The 19858-nt window shown below is 36.3% G+C and overlaps 2 protein-coding genes across 2 annotated transcripts in view; one reads left to right on the top strand and one right to left on the bottom strand.

The window, feature by feature from the left end:
• The window catches only part of LOC137393482 (phosphatidylinositol 4-phosphate 3-kinase C2 domain-containing subunit alpha-like), a 79750-nt gene extending 65021 nt beyond the window's left edge, over nucleotides 1-14729 (bottom strand). The window contains exons 1-6 of the mRNA XM_068080056.1: nucleotides 14606-14729; nucleotides 12782-12843; nucleotides 10949-11100; nucleotides 10585-10705; nucleotides 9780-9927; nucleotides 2890-2997 (exon numbers count right to left, since the gene is read on the bottom strand). Of these exons, the coding sequence (XP_067936157.1) occupies nucleotides 2890-2997; nucleotides 9780-9927; nucleotides 10585-10705; nucleotides 10949-11100; nucleotides 12782-12819 (567 nt within the window). The 5' untranslated portion in view covers nucleotides 12820-12843; nucleotides 14606-14729. The remainder of the gene's footprint in view (nucleotides 1-2889; nucleotides 2998-9779; nucleotides 9928-10584; nucleotides 10706-10948; nucleotides 11101-12781; nucleotides 12844-14605) is intronic.
• Nucleotides 5682-8652, top strand: LOC137392969 (uro-adherence factor A-like; the record flags this gene model as incomplete). The annotated part of the gene is made up of 2 exons (XM_068079344.1): nucleotides 5682-6241; nucleotides 8637-8652. Coding segments are annotated over 2 exons (576 nt in total), but the record flags the coding sequence as incomplete, so codon positions are not given.
• Nucleotides 14730-19858: the final 5129 nt, after the last annotated feature.

Here is a 19858-nt window from a genome sequence, read left to right as displayed (position 1 = left end):
GACAGTTTGAGCCATGATTGACTGAAAGATCTGATAAATAAAAGCATACAATCATCTGCTGAAACACCTATTCTTTTGCTGAATTATGAAATATTCTCAAAATTTATTTAAAAAAAACTGAAATAGCAAAAAACAAAACATGTTTAAAGTTTAACTGACAAAACTTAAAAATTACATCTATTTATGTCAATATAATGATATTTCAATCTTCAGCAATGATTCTCATGTTAAAAGCCAAAATTCCAGTTTCGGAGACAAAAACACTCACAATGCATGCTCTAAACTGTGACATAAAGCTGTCAATTCTTCGCCAAAGCATGAATGTACATACAAGTATACGATGTCAATGCCGACAATGAGCCAATGAGTGAAAGCCAAACAAAAGCGCTTCTATTACCTGCTATTCTAATACATTTTCCGATCAAATTACAATGCTCCATGTTTTGGTTACCCAACCTGGCAGATGATTATAACATGAGGTCAAAGCAAATTCTACAAGTACTGAAAAGGTCGACACCATGTTCATATGTCCCGCATTAACTTCTGGGTGGTTATAGAAGTATTTCAATTGGCTTAAGCATACATCTCGTGGAGTGCGCTAACAAGAAAATCTCCAATCACGCTACTTTTGGAAATCATCTGTTAAAAACTTATTAATGCATGCTGTACTTTCATGAATAAGGATTTTGAACAAACAATTTTTAGATAAACCAACATGAAAAATGAGCAATTTTAATAATTATATAGCATCGCATCTGTTTTCGGGCGATCTGTATTGCAAAGGGATTACATTCAAACCTTGACATACAGAGTTAAGTTATTAGTATCCATATTTCTCAAAGTTTGTCGTATGTATGTGTGTATGCATGTCCAGATATAATTATTAAATCTTGGAATCAATATTCCGCATTCTAATGGATTTGAACCCACAGAGATTGCTACCGCAAGTTTAAAATTCTGGCGCTCTACAACTGAGCCATACAAGGCGTAATGATTTAAAACGTTATCATATACCATATAGCAGTATGGGTGTGCTAATTATTTTAGCATTGCGCCCACGTGTTACAACTCTCCTATTAAGAAATATTTCTCATAAGGTTCAATTATTATATCTGGTTTCAAGGCCAATTCTTCTCACGCGGACAATTATATTGTCTCCATTGGAAGAGCCCCGACATTCTCTCTCCATTTGGGCAGACAAAGACAGTAAGATATTTCATTTTTACATTAGTACTAGTGAGAGAGGTACCAGTATAGAGAGGTACCAGTATCGAGAGGTGCCAGTATCGAGAGGAACCAGTATCGAGAGGTACCAGTATCGAGAGGTACCAGTATCGAGAGGTACCAGTATCGAGAGGTACCAGTGTCGAGAGGTACCAGTATCGAGAGGTGCCAGTATCGAGAGGTACCAGTATCGAGAGGTACCAGTATCGAGAGGTACCAGTATCGAGAGGTACCAGTATCGAGAGGTACCAGTGTCGAGAGGTACCAGTGTCGAGAGGTACCAGTATCGAGAGGTGCCAGTATCGAGAGGTACCAGTATCGAGAGGTACCAGTATCGAGAGGTACCAGTGTCGAGAGGTACCAGTGTCGAGAGGTACCAGTATCGAGAGGTACTAGTATTGTCGTATTCAAAGTTTTGATGGAGAGCTTTTAATGGAACAGTAACCTTTTCTATACACACCCTTCTATGCAAGAATTGTTATTATTAATTCAACAAATACAAGATTTTTTTTTCTCAGTTCGTATTAATTGTATCATCACCGAATCATCTTTTATTGTAATCGCAGCAAAACTGACTTAATTTACCTATTACTTGCTTTATTTCACATTTACATCTAAACCCTTTGATAGTTGTTATATTTTTTTAATTTATTTGACATGCACAAAACATTTTCCTTATTACATGAAGTTTAAAAGTTACAGTTGTTTGACAAAGTTTGAAAACCATTACAGTTGTTTTTATTTTCTCTAAAATTATTTCAACTACACAAAACACTTTTCTCATAATATGTAGTTTGAAAGTTATAATGGAAAATGTTGTTATATGTTAAATACAAATCTACTTTCTGTCCAAAGACCTTTTATTACCTGGGCAGCACCGGTAAGTACAGCTAGTACTGTCATATATTGAAGAAAGGATTCTTATGAGAACACATCTTATTTCAATTAAAATACCAATAAATACATTATTTAATCACATATACCATTACAACCAATGAATTATATATTAAAGTGAAAAGCTAAATTTAAATATATGAATTACATGTACAAACTAAACTAATAATATATTAAAAACTGAAGAGGTTGCTATTATTAACATATTTTAGAGAAGCATGAAGAGAAGAGTATGTAGGTTAGTTACTAGAGAGAGTGCTAGGAATACACTGAATACTCTAACATATGCGAGCCATAATTCAAATTAACCTAATTTATAAATTTCATTATCTTTACATGTTATTTTCCGCAATCTCTTTGACTTTTACTTACAGAATTGTAGTCTTTGAATATTTTTGAACATCGTATTTTAAAAATTACTTCAAATGGCAAAATAAAATTGTTGCTAAAAATTATAGGCATATACATGCACATGTTGAAGAACTCGCATCTACAGGAGATTGTAAGTCAAGATTTGACTGTACCTTCATAAATATAAACTTAACTTACCTCTATGGCATCATTGTTAAGTATAAACTTAACTTACCTCTATGGCATCATTGTTAAGTATAAACTTAACTTACCTCTATGGCATCATTGTTAAGTATAAACCTAACTGACCTCTATGGCGTCCTTGTTAAGTATAAACCTAACTGACCTCTATGGCGTCATTGTTAAGTATAAACTTAACTTACCTCTATGGCATCATTGTTAAGTATAAACTTAACTTACCTCTATGGCATCATTGTTAAGTGACTCGGATTGATTAGTAAATATCTCATGGAGAACCCTTAAACCTTCAGGATTCACTTTGTATGATTTGTCACCGTGAAGTTCATCCTAAAAAGACAAGAATAAATACATAAATTAATAATATATTAGTTTTAAAGGACAGACCTGTATATAGCAATGTTTAACATTATACACTAAAAGTCTGAATGACCTTAAAAATAGATCTATAAAGTTTTTATAAATACATCAAAGGTGAAAACGGGTAGGCTTGTGATATCTTAATGCTTATAATAACAAAGGATTTCAAATGTAAATTCTTTCTTTTCATCATTTTAAATAAATAATATTATTATCCAATAGTAAAATTAGACTTCTACTTTGCCTTTACGATGCAGCCACTCGCCTCAGCTTAGATTATGAAGTGCTTACTCGCAGACGGGATTCCCTAAGACAGTTGGTAAGTAACATCTATCAGTTGACCTTTCCTTTAAACATAAGCCTTGCATCTTGAAATTCTATTTTAAACACTACATTCTTATTCAGCGTGGCTGCTTTTTATTGAGACCAAAAGTAAGAGACTACTGCAAAATGCTGGATGACACAAATGGACTGGACCACAACAAATCATGACGACTTGAACTTATTCATACAACTGCTAGCCACAGTGGTGCCATAGCAACAGCCTGTGCTATAGTAATAGCCTGTGCTATAGTAATAGCCTGTGCTATAGTAATAGCATGTGCTATAGCAACAACCTGTGGTATAGTAATAGCCTGTGGTATAGCAATAGCCTGTGGTATAGTAATAGCCTGTCCTATAGTAATAGCCTGTGCTATAGTAATAGCCTGTGGTATAGTAATAGCCTGTGGTATAGTAATAGCCTGTGCGATAGCAACAGCCTGTGGTATAGTAATAGCATGTGCTATAATAATAGCCTGAAGTATAGCAATAGCCTGTGGTATAGTAATAGCCTGTGGTATAGTAATAGCCTGTGGTATAGTAATAGCCTGTGGTATAGTAATAGCCTGTGGTATAGTAATAGCCTGTGCTATAGTAATAGCCTGTGGTATAGTAATAGCCTGTGGTATAGTAATAGCCTGTGCGATAGCAACAGCCTGTGGTATAGTAATAGCCTGTGCTATAATAATAGCCTGTAGTATAGCAATAGCCTGTGGTATAGTAATAGCCTGTAGTATAGTAATAGCCTGTGGTATAGTAATAGCCTGTGGTATAGTAATAGCCTGTGGTATAGTAATAGCCTGTGCGATAGTAATAGCATGTGCTATAGTAATAGCCTGTGCTATAGTAATAGCCTGTGGTATAGTAATAGCCTGTGCTATAGTAATAGCCTGTGCTATAGTAATAGCCTGTGCTATAGTAATAGCCTGTGGTATAGTAATAGCCTGTGCTATAGTAATAGCCTGTGGTATAGTAATAGCCTGTGCTATAGTAATAGCATGTGCTATAGTAATAGCCTGTGGTATAGTAATAGCCTGTGGTATAGCAATAGCCTGTGGTATAGTAACAGCATGTGCTTTAGTAATAGTCTGTGCTATAGTAATAGCATGTGCTATAGTAATAGCCTGTGCTATAGTAATAGCCTGTGGTATAGTAATAGCCTGTGCTATAGTAATAACATGTGCTATAGTAATAGCCTGTGGTATAGTAATAGCCTGTGCTATAGTAATAGCCTGTGCGATAGTAATAGCATGTGCTATAGTAATAGCCTGTGCTATAGTAATAGCCTGTGCTATAGTAATAGCCTGTGGTATAGTAATAGCCTGTGGTATAGTAATAGCCTGTGGTATAGTAATAGCCTGTGGTATAGTAATAGCCTGTGGTATAGTAATAGCCTGTGGTATAGTAATAGCCTGTGGTATAGTAATAGCCTGTGATATAGTAATAGCCTGTGCTATAGTAATAGCCTGTGGTATAGTAATAGCCTGTGCTATAGTAATAGCCTGTGGTATAGTAATAGCCTGTGCTATAGTAATAGCATGTGCTATAGTAATAGCCTGTGGTATAGTAATAGCCTGTGGTATAGCAATAGCCTGTGGTATAGTAACAGCATGTGCTTTAGTAATAGTCTGTGCTATAGTAATAGCATGTGCTATAGTAATAGCCTGTGCTATAGTAATAGCCTGTGGTATAGTAATAGCCTGTGCTATAGTAATAACATGTGCTATAGTAATAGCCTGTGGTATAGTAATAGCCTGTGCTATAGTAATAGCCTGTGCGATAGTAATAGCATGTGCTATAGTAATAGCCTGTGCTATAGTAATAGCCTGTGCTATAGTAATAGCCTGTGGTATAGTAATAGCCTGTGCTATTGTAATAACATGTGCTATAGTAATAGCCTGTGCTATAGTAATAGCCTGTGCTTTAGCAACAGCCTGTGCTATAGTAATAGCCTGTGGTATAGCAATAGCCTGTGGTATAGTAATAGCCTGTGGTATAGTAATAGCCTGTGGTATAGTAATAGTCTGTGCTATAGTAATAGCCTGTACTATAGTAATAGCCTATGCTATAGTAATAGCATGTGCTATAGTAATAGCCTGTGCTATAGTAATAGCCTGTGCTTTAGCAACAGCCTGTGCTATAGTAATAGCCTGTGCTATAGTAATAGCCTGTGGTATAGCAATAGCCTGTGCTATAGTAATAGCCTGTGCTATAGTAATAGCCTGTGCTATAGTAATAGCCTGTGGTATAGTAATAGCATGTGGTATAGTAATAGCCTGTGCTATAGTAATAGCCTGTGGTATAGTAATAGCCTGTGGTATAGTAATAGCCTGTGGTATAGTAATAGCCTGTGGTATAGTAATAGCCTGTGGTATAGTAATAGCCTGTGGTATAGTAATAGCCTGTGGTATAGTAATAGCCTGTGGTATAGTAATAGCCTGTGCTATAGTAATAGCCTGTGGTATAGTAATAGCCTGTGCTATAGTAATAGCCTGTGGTATAGTAATAGCCTGTGGTATAGTAATAGCCTGTGGTATAGTAATAGTCTGTGCTATAGTAATAGCCTGTACTATAGTAATAGCCTATGCTATAGTAATAGCATGTGCTATAGTAATAGCCTGTGCTATAGTAATAGCCTGTGGTATAGTAATAGCCTGTACTATAGTAATAGCCTATGCTATAGTAATAGCCTGTGCTATAGTAATAGCCTGCGCTATAGTAATAGCCTGTGGTATAGCGATAGCCTGTGCTATAGTAATAGCCTGTGCTATAGTAATAGCCTGTGCTATAGTAATAGCCTGTGGTATAGTAATAGCATGTGGTATAGTAATAGCCTGTGCTATAGTAATAGCCTGTGGTATAGTAATAGCCTGTGGTATAGTAATAGCCTGTGGTATAGTAATAGCCTGTGCGATAGTAATAGCATGTGCTATAGTAATAGCCTATGCTATAGTAATAGCCTGTGGTATAGTAATAGCATGTGCTATAGTAATAGCCTGTGGTATAGTAATAGCCTGTGCTATAGTAATAGCCTGTGGTATAGTAATAGCCTGTGGTATAGTAATAGCCTGTGGTATAGTAATAGCCTGTGGTATAGTAATAGCCTGTGCTATAGTAATAGCCTGTGGTATAGTAATAGCCTGTGGTATAGTAATAGCCTGTGCGATAGTAATAGCATGTGCTATAGTAATAGCCTATGCTATAGTAATAGCCTGTGGTATAGTAATAGCCTGTGGTATAGTAATAGCCTGTGGTATAGTAATAGCCTGTGCTATAGTAATAGCCTGTGGTATAGTAATAGCCTGTGCTATAGTAATAGCCTGTGCTATAGTAATAGCCTGTGCTATAGTAATAGCCTGTGCGATAGTAATAGCATGTGCTATAGTAATAGCCTGTGCTATAGTAATAGCCTGTGGTATAGTAATAGCCTGTGCTATAGTAATAGCCTGTGGTATAGTAATAGCCTGTGCTATAGTAATAGCCTGTGCGATAGTAATAGCATGTGCTATAGTAATAGCCTGTGCTATAGTAATAGCCTGTGGTATAGTAATAGCCTGTGCTATAGTAATAGCCTGTGCTATAGTAATAGCCTGTGCTATAGTAATAGCCTATGCTATAGTAATAGCCTGTGGTATAGTAATAGCCTGTGCTATAGTAATAGCCTGTGCTTTAGCAACAGCCTGTGCTATAGTAATAGCCTGTGGTATAGCAATAGCCTGTGGTATAGTAATAGCCTGTGGTATAGTAACAGCATGTGCTTTAGTAATAGCCTGTGCTATAGTAATAGCCTGTGGTATAGTAATAGCCTGTGGTATAGTAATAGCCTGTGGTATAGTAATAGCCTGTGCTATAGTAATAGCCTGTGCTATAGTAATAGCCTGTGCTATAGTAATAGCCTATGCTATAGTAATAGCATGTGCTATAGTAATAGCCTGTGCTATAGTAATAGCCTGTGCTTTAGCAACAGCCTGTGCTATAGTAATAGCCTGTGCTATAGTAATAGCCTGTGGTATAGCAATAGCCTGTGCTATAGTAATAGCCTGTGCTATAGTAATAGCCTGTGCTTTAGCAACAGCCTGTGCTATAGTAATAGCCTGTGCTATAGTAATAGCCTGTGCTATAGTAATAGCCTGTGGTATAGTAATAGCATGTGGTATAGTAATAGCCTGTGCTATAGTAATAGCCTGTGGTATAGTAATAGCCTGTGGTATAGTAATAGCCTGTGGTATAGTAATAGCCTGTGGTATAGTAATAGCCTGTGGTATAGTAATAGCCTGTGGTATAGTAATAGCCTGTGGTATAGTAATAGCCTGTGGTATAGTAATAGCCTGTGCTATAGTAATAGCCTGTGGTATAGTAATAGCCTGTGCTATAGTAATAGCCTGTGGTATAGTAATAGCCTGTGGTATAGTAATAGCCTGTGGTATAGTAATAGTCTGTGCTATAGTAATAGCCTGTACTATAGTAATAGCCTATGCTATAGTAATAGCATGTGCTATAGTAATAGCCTGTGCTATAGTAATAGCCTGTGCTATAGTAATAGCCTGTACTATAGTAATAGCCTATGCTATAGTAATAGCCTGTGCTATAGTAATAGCCTGCGCTATAGTAATAGCCTGTGGTATAGCGATAGCCTGTGCTATAGTAATAGCCTGTGCTATAGTAATAGCCTGTGCTATAGTAATAGCCTGTGGTATAGTAATAGCATGTGGTATAGTAATAGCCTGTGCTATAGTAATAGCCTGTGGTATAGTAATAGCCTGTGGTATAGTAATAGCCTGTGGTATAGTAATAGCCTGTGCGATAGTAATAGCATGTGCTATAGTAATAGCCTATGCTATAGTAATAGCCTGTGGTATAGTAATAGCATGTGCTATAGTAATAGCCTGTGGTATAGTAATAGCCTGTGCTATAGTAATAGCCTGTGGTATAGTAATAGCCTGTGGTATAGTAATAGCCTGTGGTATAGTAATAGCCTGTGGTATAGTAATAGCCTGTGCTATAGTAATAGCCTGTGGTATAGTAATAGCCTGTGGTATAGTAATAGCCTGTGCGATAGTAATAGCATGTGCTATAGTAATAGCCTATGCTATAGTAATAGCCTGTGGTATAGTAATAGCCTGTGGTATAGTAATAGCCTGTGGTATAGTAATAGCCTGTGCTATAGTAATAGCCTGTGGTATAGTAATAGCCTGTGCTATAGTAATAGCCTGTGCTATAGTAATAGCCTGTGCTATAGTAATAGTTCATCTACATCTATTTCAAAGCGTTGCTCATATGTGCACCAGGGAGCTGGTTTATTAGATAGGCTACATCACTTAGCTAATCCAAGAGGCTTGATGATGCAATGGTAAGGCCATGACTCAATTAAATTTAATACCATAAAAGAGCTGACTGAACATAGTCTGATGATAACATGAAGATAGAAAACATGGGAAAGGCTATGCAAATGATTGAAGTTAAGCATCACGAATCAAACCAGTCAGGAAGTTGTACATCTTAGAGCTGATTGGGTTTTTAAATTAATCGCCTGTTAGTATTGTTCCGCTTAAAAACCTTGCACGAATGATCCTTTGCATTAAAAATGCTTCGATTGAAAACAGCGAGAAGCGCTTAACAGTTGTAAATAATGAGCATAAAATGTGGTGGTGCCTGTGAACCAGAGATTCCCTAGTCTACACAAACTGTTTTAAGAGCAGTATTATGTATTTGATACTGGCAGTATTATGTATTTAATACTGGCAGTATTATGTATTTAATACTGGCAGTATTATGTATTTAATACTGGCAGTATTATGTATTTGATACTGGCAGTGTTATGTATTTAATACTGGCAGTATTATGTATTTGATACTGGCAGTATTATGTATTTGATACTGGCAGTATTATGTATTTGATACTGGCAGTATTATGTACAAGTATTTGATACTGGCAGTATTATGTATTTGATACTGGCAGTATTATGTATTTAATACTGGCAGTATTATGTATTTGATACTGGCAGTATTATGTATTTGATACTGGCAGTATTATGTATTTGATACTGGCAGTATTATGTATTTGATACTGGCAGTATTATGTATTTGATACTGGCAGTATTATGTATTTGATACTGGCAGTATTATGTATTTGATACTGGCAGTATTATGTATTTGATACTGGCAGTATTATGTATTTGATACAAGCAGTATTATGTATTTAATACTGGCAGTATTATGTATTTGATACAAGCAGTATTATGTATTTGATACTGGCAGAGACAAAAAATTACGCTATGTCAATTTTCCGACCAACTGACAGTCTTTAGCAAAAAGAATCTAGTAACGAAACAATTATCAACATTCCAAAAGATCCTAATGCGTCAAGCTACGGATGTCGCCAGCCTTTTGTCAGCCTTGATAGTAGAGATATCACTAAAAGCTAAGCTCTACCTTGATCATGTAGATTGGTTCTTCGTCATCACCGGGTTTCCGGAGAAAAGGTTTGTCAAGGACAGCGACCTTGTGCAAGGAGAACTTAATTGGCTGCTTCAACTTCAAACAGTTGTGGGTATACACATAGTCACTGAGGTTGGAATCACTGAAATACGAGTAAGACAGCCATCAGACTTCCAACTGGTGCAGGTACACACATACCCATCAGACTTCTAACTGGTGCAGGTACACACATACATGTAGTTACTGGAGGGTAAAGAAATAAAGAAATGTAGGAGTGTAGGGAAATGGAGTTACAGGGTGATTAAATTAACAGCATATCCCTAGCATATACATAGTGAAAAACATATTATCAGAACACCTAAATATAAAAGCTACTATACATGAAAATATAGTTGAAAGATACGAGAGAGTTAAGTCATAGGAGTAGTGAGCACAGTTAAAGGATACAAGATAGTTAAGTCATAGGCGAAATGAGCACAGTTTAAGGATACGACAGAGTTAAGTCATAGGAGTTGTGAGCACAGTTAAAGGATACAAGATAGTTAAGTCATAGGAGTAGTGAGCACAGTTAAAGGATACGAGAGAGTCAAGTCATAGGAGCAATGAGCACAGTTAAAGGATATGAGAGAGTTAAGTCATTAGAGTAATGAGCACAGTTAAAGAATACGAGAGAGTTAAGTCATAGGAGTAGTGAGCACAGTTAAAGGATATGAGAGAGTTAAGTCATAGTAGTATTGAGCACAGTTGAAGAATACGAGAGAGTTAAGTCATAGGAGTACTGAGCACGAGAAATTCTCACTTTACGAGGTACTCAGAGCAGTTGAATACTTTAAGGATATAGTCATCCACGGAAACTTCAAGGAAGTTGCCACTGATGTTGCTCATCACATTCCATATCAGAATCTCGATAGATGTAGTCACTAGAAAATACATTTTCTTTGAGTGGTGAGTACACCTCCTTAGCACAAATAAATTAATTATGATAGACAAAGATATTAACAAAATGCTAGAATTACGCTTTACATTACTTACTGAAAGTACCGTTTTGTCAACTAATGGTTGCTTGATGACTAAAGTTTCAATATTTAGGTTGGTGAGCCACTTACCCATATAGACAGAAATAGACCTAGTTGACTAGTTGACAAGCAAACGGTAACGCTTACCCTCAGTTCGAAAGTGAATAGGTTGTGAGGCCATTTCGGTGTAGATGGTAACCTCTACAGTGAGACCATCAGGTGTGGAAATATTGACAGTTGGGCTAAAGAGAATTCCCAGGTTGGTGTATTTATCATCATGTTTGTAATCTGATTTGAGTCTACAGGTGATAGAGACTGGAGTGATTACAAATACATATATACTTGTAATCTGATTTGAGTCTAGCAGTCACGGAGAAAAAACTAGCAACTTAGTAACTGTGTTCAGCATGGCTAATACTTGAAAAACATGCACAACAGTTCATACCTGGTGCTATCTATACTGACTAGCAATTTAAACGTCTATTGGCATAACCTGACATATTGAACACAATTTTGAAGAGACAGATCTCCACTACTATTTAAAAGCATGCAGATAAAAGTTGTAGCGTCCGACTTGGAGCTGCAACCAATCTAAAATCGCGAGTTGAACTCTAATAATAATCTTTGATTTGACCCAAATGACTATTGAACCCACATCTGATCGCTGACTCGTCTCCAAGGTATCATTGCTACATACAAAATAAATAATTGTTTTTAAATTAAAAATTTACTATTGTACGTATTAATTCACTAGCAAACATGTGCCTTCGCATGCTTGAGGGCTTTACGCTCTCATGCCTTTCCAACTGGATACACTGTTAAAACACAACGCATCTTAAATGTCATACGACTAGGTCCAGCCATACAAATTCTTTTGCAAATTATCAAAATCACGACCAGTGAAACGACTGCATAAGCAAAATTTATCGACAGCGAATTATTGTGAATTAAGAACGGATTGATATTATTATGCTACTATGTTAGGATTGAATCAAAGATAACCAGCTAAGTTTAAAATTACTGAATCAACCTCTGAAAATAGTGTAATTTCACAAAGACTCACAAGGAGACTGATGCCTGTTATTGTATCACGTAGTGTGTGTGCACCTCAAGTGCACCGTCAATATGGGCCATCCTTAGATGAATTACCGTACACCCTCACATATAAGCCAACCCTAGAAAAACGACCCTAAAATTCTGGATTGATAAAAATTGGCATATAAGCCGACCTTACAGCTCGTACCGAGTCATACGTACCGATCACAGCAAAGGATTAGAAAACATAATAACCGTTATTGCTATGCCTTACTTTTATTGATAACGGGGAATTGTTTCAATGCACAAACGATACTAGTATGTACTGCCAATGCATGCATAGCAGTACTATTAATGCAAATAAACTGCATGTAACGTTGTATGTGACGAGTCTAAACACGCAAGCAAACACGCGTATGACCAACCAATCACAGATTGTTATCGCTGTCATAGCGTACTTTTATCAAGCGCTGCTTCGCATGTGTGCATGCACACTCTTATCATTAAAATAAAAGCTGAACAGAAAAAGAAGGCAAAATGCGCTTATTTTGTTGTATTTGTTGAAGGAACCTTTACATGCAGCTTTTTTTCAAGCGCAAGCCAATAGTACGGTATAAAGCAGACCTTAACAGGCTCCCAGCCACATGCTTGGCATGGTTAAGTCATAGCTGTTGGAATTAAGTTAGCATAACATCATTTCATTTGAGTGTGATCAGAATTAAGTTATAAGCCGACCTCTTAGTTTGGTAACTTTTTTTAAAACTGACAGTTTTTAACTCAGTTTTCATCTGTGAGGGTATACAATAGTTCAATGATGGTTCATATTGATAACGCAATCAAAAGCATTATGGCAAGCTAACATTTCTTGGAATGCTAGCATCAGAATCTACATGTTTAAGAGTGGTTATCACGGTTTTCAACAATAACGTTGTTTAGCGAGGTTACCTGGCAACCATCACAGAGAATGCTGTGAGCTCATCCATATCTCCCTCATCCAGTTGATCATTCTACAAATATCATTTCATGCTGACTCACATTTGCGAGCATCGCAGCTATTGCGTCTAGTAGGAAACAACATGTGTTACAGAGACGTGTGAATAATTAAGATGTTAAATTATATTTTTCACCCAAAAGGGTGTAGAAAAAAAAGACTGCACTTTTACAACTATTTATTCCGAGTCACCACTATTTGTAAACCATTTTGAAAAGTTTAGTTGAGCTAAAGACATGATTTGGAATCACTAATAAGCTAGAACAGGTAGTTAATGAGACGCCAACAAACAAATATTTCAAATTTAAGAAGATTATAAAGAGTTCAATAATAACTTTTTAATGCTGCCTCAATCGAGACAGCTCTGTCAAGCTGAGCTAAATGTAGTGAGCTTTCAAGTTCCCTCTGCAATACTCAAGAATAGTATCATCATTGAACGAAGGTACTATGTGAGCAATTGCCGAGGCCAACCCGCATCCATAAACTTTAGAATTATCCTCCGCACACCAATCCTTACTATAATAAAAGTCATGTCCGGCCTAGCCACGGCTGAAGGTTGGAAAAGGATTCTAACATTCTGGAATTCAAACACACAACCTTTGACATGGCAGACCGACACTCTAACAACCGCACCAACCACCTACTCACATTACACAATAATTGCATGTATAGCTATTAGACCTGTCAAGCTACAGTAAATGGCCATGTATAGCTATTAGACCTGCCAAGCTACAGTAAATGGCCATGTATAGCTATTAGACCTGCCAAGCTACAGTAAATGGCCATGTATAGCTATTAGACCTGCCAAGCTACAGTAAATGGCCATGTATAGCTATTAGACCTGCCAAGCTACAGTAAATGGCCATGCATAGCTATTAGACCTGCCAAGCTACAGTAAATGACCATGTATAGCTATTAGACCTGCCAAGCTACAGTAAATGGCCATGTATAGCTATTAGACCTGCCAAGCTACAGTAAATGGCCATGTATAGCTATTAGACCTGCCAAGCTACAGTAAATGGCCATGTATAGCTATTAGACCTGCCAAGCTACAGTAAATGGCCATGTATAGCTATTAGACCTGCCAAGCTACAGTAAATGGCCATGTATAGCTATTAGACCTGCCAAGCTACAGTAAATGGCCATGTATAGCTATTAGACCTGCCAAGCTACAGTAAATGACCATGTATAGCTATTAGACCTGCCAAGCTACAGTAAATGGCCATGTATAGCTATTAGACCTGCCAAGCTACAGTAAATGGCCATGTATAGCTATTAGACCTGCCAAGCTACAGTAAATGGCCATGTATAGCTATTAGACCTGCCAAGCTACAGTAAATGGCCATGTATAGCTATTAGACCTGCCAAGCTACAGTAAATGGCCATGTATAGCTATTAGACCTGCCAAGCTACAGTAAATGGCAAGGATGCTAGTTTCAATAATATGACACAGCAATTACTGCAGAACTTAGAGAAAAACTGCAGAGCTAATCCAACAATATTTTTAGCATGTGTTGAACACGCCTGTCAATCACTGCCTACAAATAAATGCTATTTAGAAAGATCTGAGGCCACATTTTCTAATGCTGCTGGGTATATGTTTACCCAGTAGTTATCACACACCATCATGTGCCACATTCATAACAAAAACCACAGTAATCCTTCTTCTATATGCCATGCATGTACTCTATAGACCCACTTCCCAAACGTCTGCAATCTAAAAGCAGCTTTAATTTTTAGAGTGCTAGTAAACTGAAAATAACTCTTTGAAAACTGACTGGGAGGTCTTTAGATTCCGAAAGTTTGTCAGAAGCAGGTTCCTTGGTTGATTCGCATATATTCGATTTGTTCCTTTCAACGGTCTCCTCGTCTACTCCTTCTCCATCTTCGTTCGCTCTGATCAATTCTGGTAGCAATAGAAAACAAGCTCTGAAAATATTGTGCTCGACATATTTTAAGGTGAGTGACTGCGACTTGAGCTTGTCAGCCGTAATTCAACATTTTATTAACTTACAGGACATCTTTTGAAGAATGTTTCCATCTATGTATAACTTTTAGGATCACCAGGTGTCACCAAGTGTCACTAGGTGTATATTTAAAACAAACCATAGGAAAATTTGAACTAATACCATACATAGTCAAACTTCTATGTATGAAGTTATTTGTTCCTAGGCCAGATTTATATGTTCTGTAGTATGTTTGTAGTATGTAAGTAGCACTGTAGTGTGTATGTAGTATGTATGTAGTACTGCAGTATGTATGTAGTACTGCAGTATGTATGTAGTACTGCAGTATGTATGTAGTACTGCAGTGTGTATGTAGTACTGTAGTATGTATGTAGTACTGTAGTACTGTGGTATGTATGTAGTACTGTAGTATGTATGTAGTACTGTAGTATGTATGTAGTACTGTAGTATGTATGTAGTACTGTAGTACTGTGGTATGTATGTAGTACTGTAGTATGTATGTAGTACTGTAGTATGTATGTAGTACTGTAGTACTGTGGTATGTATGTAGTACTGTAGTATGTATGTAGTACTGTAGTATGTATGTAGTACTGTAGTATGTATGTAGTACTGTAGTATGTATGTAGTACTGTAGTATGTATGTAGTACTGCAGTATGTATGTAGTACTGTAGTACTGTAGTATGTATGTAGTACTGTAGTACTGTAGTATGTATGTAGTACTGTAGTATGTATGTAGTACTGTAGTATGTATGTAGTACTGTAGTATGTATGTAGTACTGCAGTATGTATGTAGTACTGTAGTACTGTAGTATGTATGTAGTACTGTAGTACTGCAGTATGTATGTAGTACTGTAGTACTGTGGTATGTATGTAGTACTGTAGTATGTATGTAGTACTGTAGTATGTATGTAGTACTGTAGTACTGTGGTATGAATGTAGGCTGAAGCAAATATTACTATAGGAATACACTGCAAACTGCTTCCTCTGTTCTGTAACCTAAAAAAGCTCTGAACAAATATTGCAAATAATTACAGAGCATTAAAATACATGCATTATACAAAACTACATAAAAACCAAGTGCAAAAAGGTCATATTTAAAAAACAAAATTAATGAATAAATAATGAACATATAAAGCTTGTATAATTGTTACTTTATCTTAGGAACTGGCATATGGAGCTGTGGGCCAGCAATGGGTAGGTTAGAAGGCTATAGTGATAAGATATGAGTAGGCTAGAAGGCTATAGTGATAAGATATGAGTAGGTTAGAAGGCTATAGTGATAAGATATGAGTAGGCTAGAAGGCTATAGTGATAAGATATGAGTAGGCTAGAAGGCTATAGTGATAAGATATGAGTAGGCTAGAAGGCTATAGTGATAAGATATGAGTAGGTTAGAAGGCTATAGTGATAAGATATGAGTAGGTTAGAAGGCTATAGTGATAAGATATGAGTAGGTTAGAAGGCTATAGTGATAAGATATGAGTAGGTTAGAAGGCTATAGTGATAAGATATGAGTAGGTTAGAAGGCTATAGTGATAAGATATGAGTAGGTTAGAAGGCTATAGTGATAAGATATGAGTAGGTTAGAAGGCTATAGTGATAAGATATGAGTAGGTTAGAAGGCTATAGTGATAAGATATGGGTAGGTTAGAAGGCTATAGTGATAAGATATGAGTAGGTTAGAAGGCTATAGTGATAAGATATGGGTAGGTTAGAAGGCTATAGTGATAAGATATGAGTAGGTTAGAAGGCTATAGTGATAAGATATGAGTAGGTTAGAAGGCTATAGTGATAAGATATGAGTAGGTTAGAAGGCTATAGTGATAAGATATGATGTATTTTATGAGAAGTTTAAACGTGGCGTATATGTTTATGTTTTGCTAGTATTACGTTTTTCTTTTCTATTTTCACCGCCTTTTTTCTCTTAAAAACGAAAGTTTTGAAAAGTTTGAACATCATATCTTACATATTCTACAAAGCGGTTTAGTTGTGTACCAGACAACACGCAGCATGCAACAGTTCAAAAATTATTCAAAACCAATAAATTAACCAAGTTGAAAACACGACCTATTCAAGTTTGTCACAGTGACCTTTGTCGAATGGACATGAGTTCCCATTACGAGCATACCATTACGAGCATACCATTACGAGCATACCATTACGAGCATACCATTACGAGCATACCATTACGAGCATACCATTACGAGCATACCATTACGAGCATACCATTACGAGCATACCATTACCAGCATACCATTACGAGCATACCATTACGAGCATACCATTACGAGCATACCATTACGAGCATACCATTACGAGCATACCATTACGAGCATACCATTACGAGCATACCATTACCAGCTTACTGACTGCATTACCTCAGAAGCATTTATGATGATCAAAAGCATTTTTGTTAGCTGGATATTATTATTATTATTATTATTATATTTGTCATGTGATCTCTCATAGCTAATTGTTGTGAATGTTTATAGAAGACCTTGGTTCAAGCGTCCAACTGAGCTTGAACGGAGGTCTTCAGCTCTTTGGCACCTAAAAAGCTTGTGCGTTTAAATATTATATTAAGCAAAAACCTTATAAGCAAATGTGTTAACATTATACATGTATCTGTAGACATCTTTAAGGCGCTTATAGAACATAAACCTAAAGTGTGAATTTAACACTAACGCAATGAATTCATGTAGAGTTTCTGCTCCGTACTACGTAAAAACTTTCATATGACATAAGCATCAAGTTTGGGCAAGTCCTCAAATTCAATTTGAATAACAAGAGTACAATAACAATAACAAGAGTACAATAATAATAACACGAGTACAATAATAATAACAAGAGTACAATAATAATAACAAGAGTACAATAATAATAACAAGAGTACAATAATAATAACAAGAGTACAATAATAATAACAAGAGTACAATAATAATAACAAGAGTACAATAATAATAACAAGAGTACAATAATAATAACAAGAGTACAATAATAATAACAAGAGTACAATAATAATAACAAGAGTACAATAATAATAACAAGAGTACAATAACAATAACAAGAGTACAATAATAATAACAAGAGTACAATAATAATAACAAGAGTACAATAATAATAACAAGAGTACAATAACAATAACAAGAGTACAATAATAATAACAAGAGTACAATAATAATAATGAATGTCCTATAGTTAACCTTGAAAATGTCGCTTTCTCTCTTGCTGCATTTGGAGAGAAAATGACGTATAGGTGTGTATCTCTACTATACAATATATACTAGTACTCTCAAAGTCTAGCATGACGTGCAATATCGTCAGGAGTACAAATAAAGCAATGACAATACGTAGCTACACTATTATTCAAAAATACCTAAAGGAGTCAATTGGTGAAGATGTTAGTGTGTCGATCTACCAATCTGAATGTCATAATTTGGAGTTTCAATGTAATCAATCTTTCATGTTAACCTCTAATCCTGGTTTTAGAAAACCAGACTTACAGATAGACAGCTCTTACGATAGTAAATGTATATTTTTTATAATTCATTTCAGACATACACAAGTTTTTTCTTTGCAGCACAAACCTTGCTGTCAAGAGGTGAGTGAAAAAAATCAATTGAAATAGACATTGAAAGTGTGCCCTCCTTTTAACTTAGCAAAAAAATACTGTAATCATTAACCCTACAACAAGTGAAAGACATAAGGAAAAAAATGGTCAATACAAACCAATAATACCACCAACCTTTTAATCTAATGTAAAGTCATTAAATTAAAAGGTTTAGTTTAGTTTTTCTTACTTGACAGGCTAAAGAGGTGAGTTTGGAACCACCTTGGAGCTGATTAGGCAATTTACATGAATTTTAATGTTGATATATTGTCAAATCCTTATGTTGTAAACATTCTCAGAACCGATTATGTACGTTGTAGGAGCATTTACTGTAGTATGGCTCCCTAAAAGAAGCGCGGTTTGACAACATTGGAAAATTCAGACTTGTTTAGAACCTTTCCATTCATTACTACAAATAATGAACTATATTAATACGCTTACTGAGCACTTTTGTTGTCATTAGAGACATGCTGAGTTCCTCATATGAGAAGGGATCCTGCAGCTGTGACTCCGGTATGTCTTCATCTTCTATAACAGAGCGGAACGATTCATGGCATACATTTAGTTGTGCAAGCTTTTCAACAAAAAATAACATGCTATATTGACCACTTTGAATAAGCTCAAAACACCAAAACATGTTGAACATACACACAATGTAGCAAATTTTCAACAGAAGTCTGCTATTCCAAAACAAGAGGTCCATTGCAAGTCCTCTCTAGTCTCATACTTACGTAGTACATAAAGCCTTAAAGCAGTGTGAATAATGTATATGTAACTGCCTGCTGCATATGTCATTGCACAGACCACAAACATACTTGATGTTGATGTCAAAATATTCACTTACCTTCTGCACTTATCACTTTAAAAACCGATTTAACACTCATTCTTGCATTCAAATCGGTAAGTTGCTCATCGAAATCTTTTTTTTGGTCTTCCGGTGGAGAGAATAAAGGGTCAAACAGGGAAACACTCGAAACCTGTGAAAGACTAAAGCATGATAAAAGTCGGAACGCTACAAATGTAAAGTCTTTGTTTCTTCATCAAGTACAAAGCAACAAATCATGCATCCACCAAACCACAACTTACTTTCTCAAGGTCAAGTCCTTGTTTCAAGTCTAAAAGGTCGTCATTAGGTAAAGATGGCTTTATTTTTATCCTAGCCGGTAAAGGTGGAGGAATTGGCAGCCCTGGAGCTCTGGTTTTAGGCATCGGAAATGAAGGTTCGTCTATCACTGGGTCATCCGTGACAGTTAATAAGTCTTCTGAGCTTCGTGGATGCAGCAAATCATTTGAAGAGAAATTTAACAGCAGCGGCTGTTCACCACTTTTGGAATTGGTAGAAAAGACTGAAGACCCTGGAGTACTCTGACGGTTGGTAGTCTGCCATTGTCTCATGGACTGAGTCAAGGTTCCTGTGGGCTGCTGTGATTCAGTCAGAGGTGCTAATGCCGTC

This window comes from Watersipora subatra, chromosome 4, assembly GCF_963576615.1.
Source record: "Watersipora subatra chromosome 4, tzWatSuba1.1, whole genome shotgun sequence".
NCBI lineage: Eukaryota > Metazoa > Bryozoa > Gymnolaemata > Cheilostomatida > Watersiporidae > Watersipora > Watersipora subatra.
This window is presented reverse-complemented; position numbering and strand designations above follow the sequence as displayed.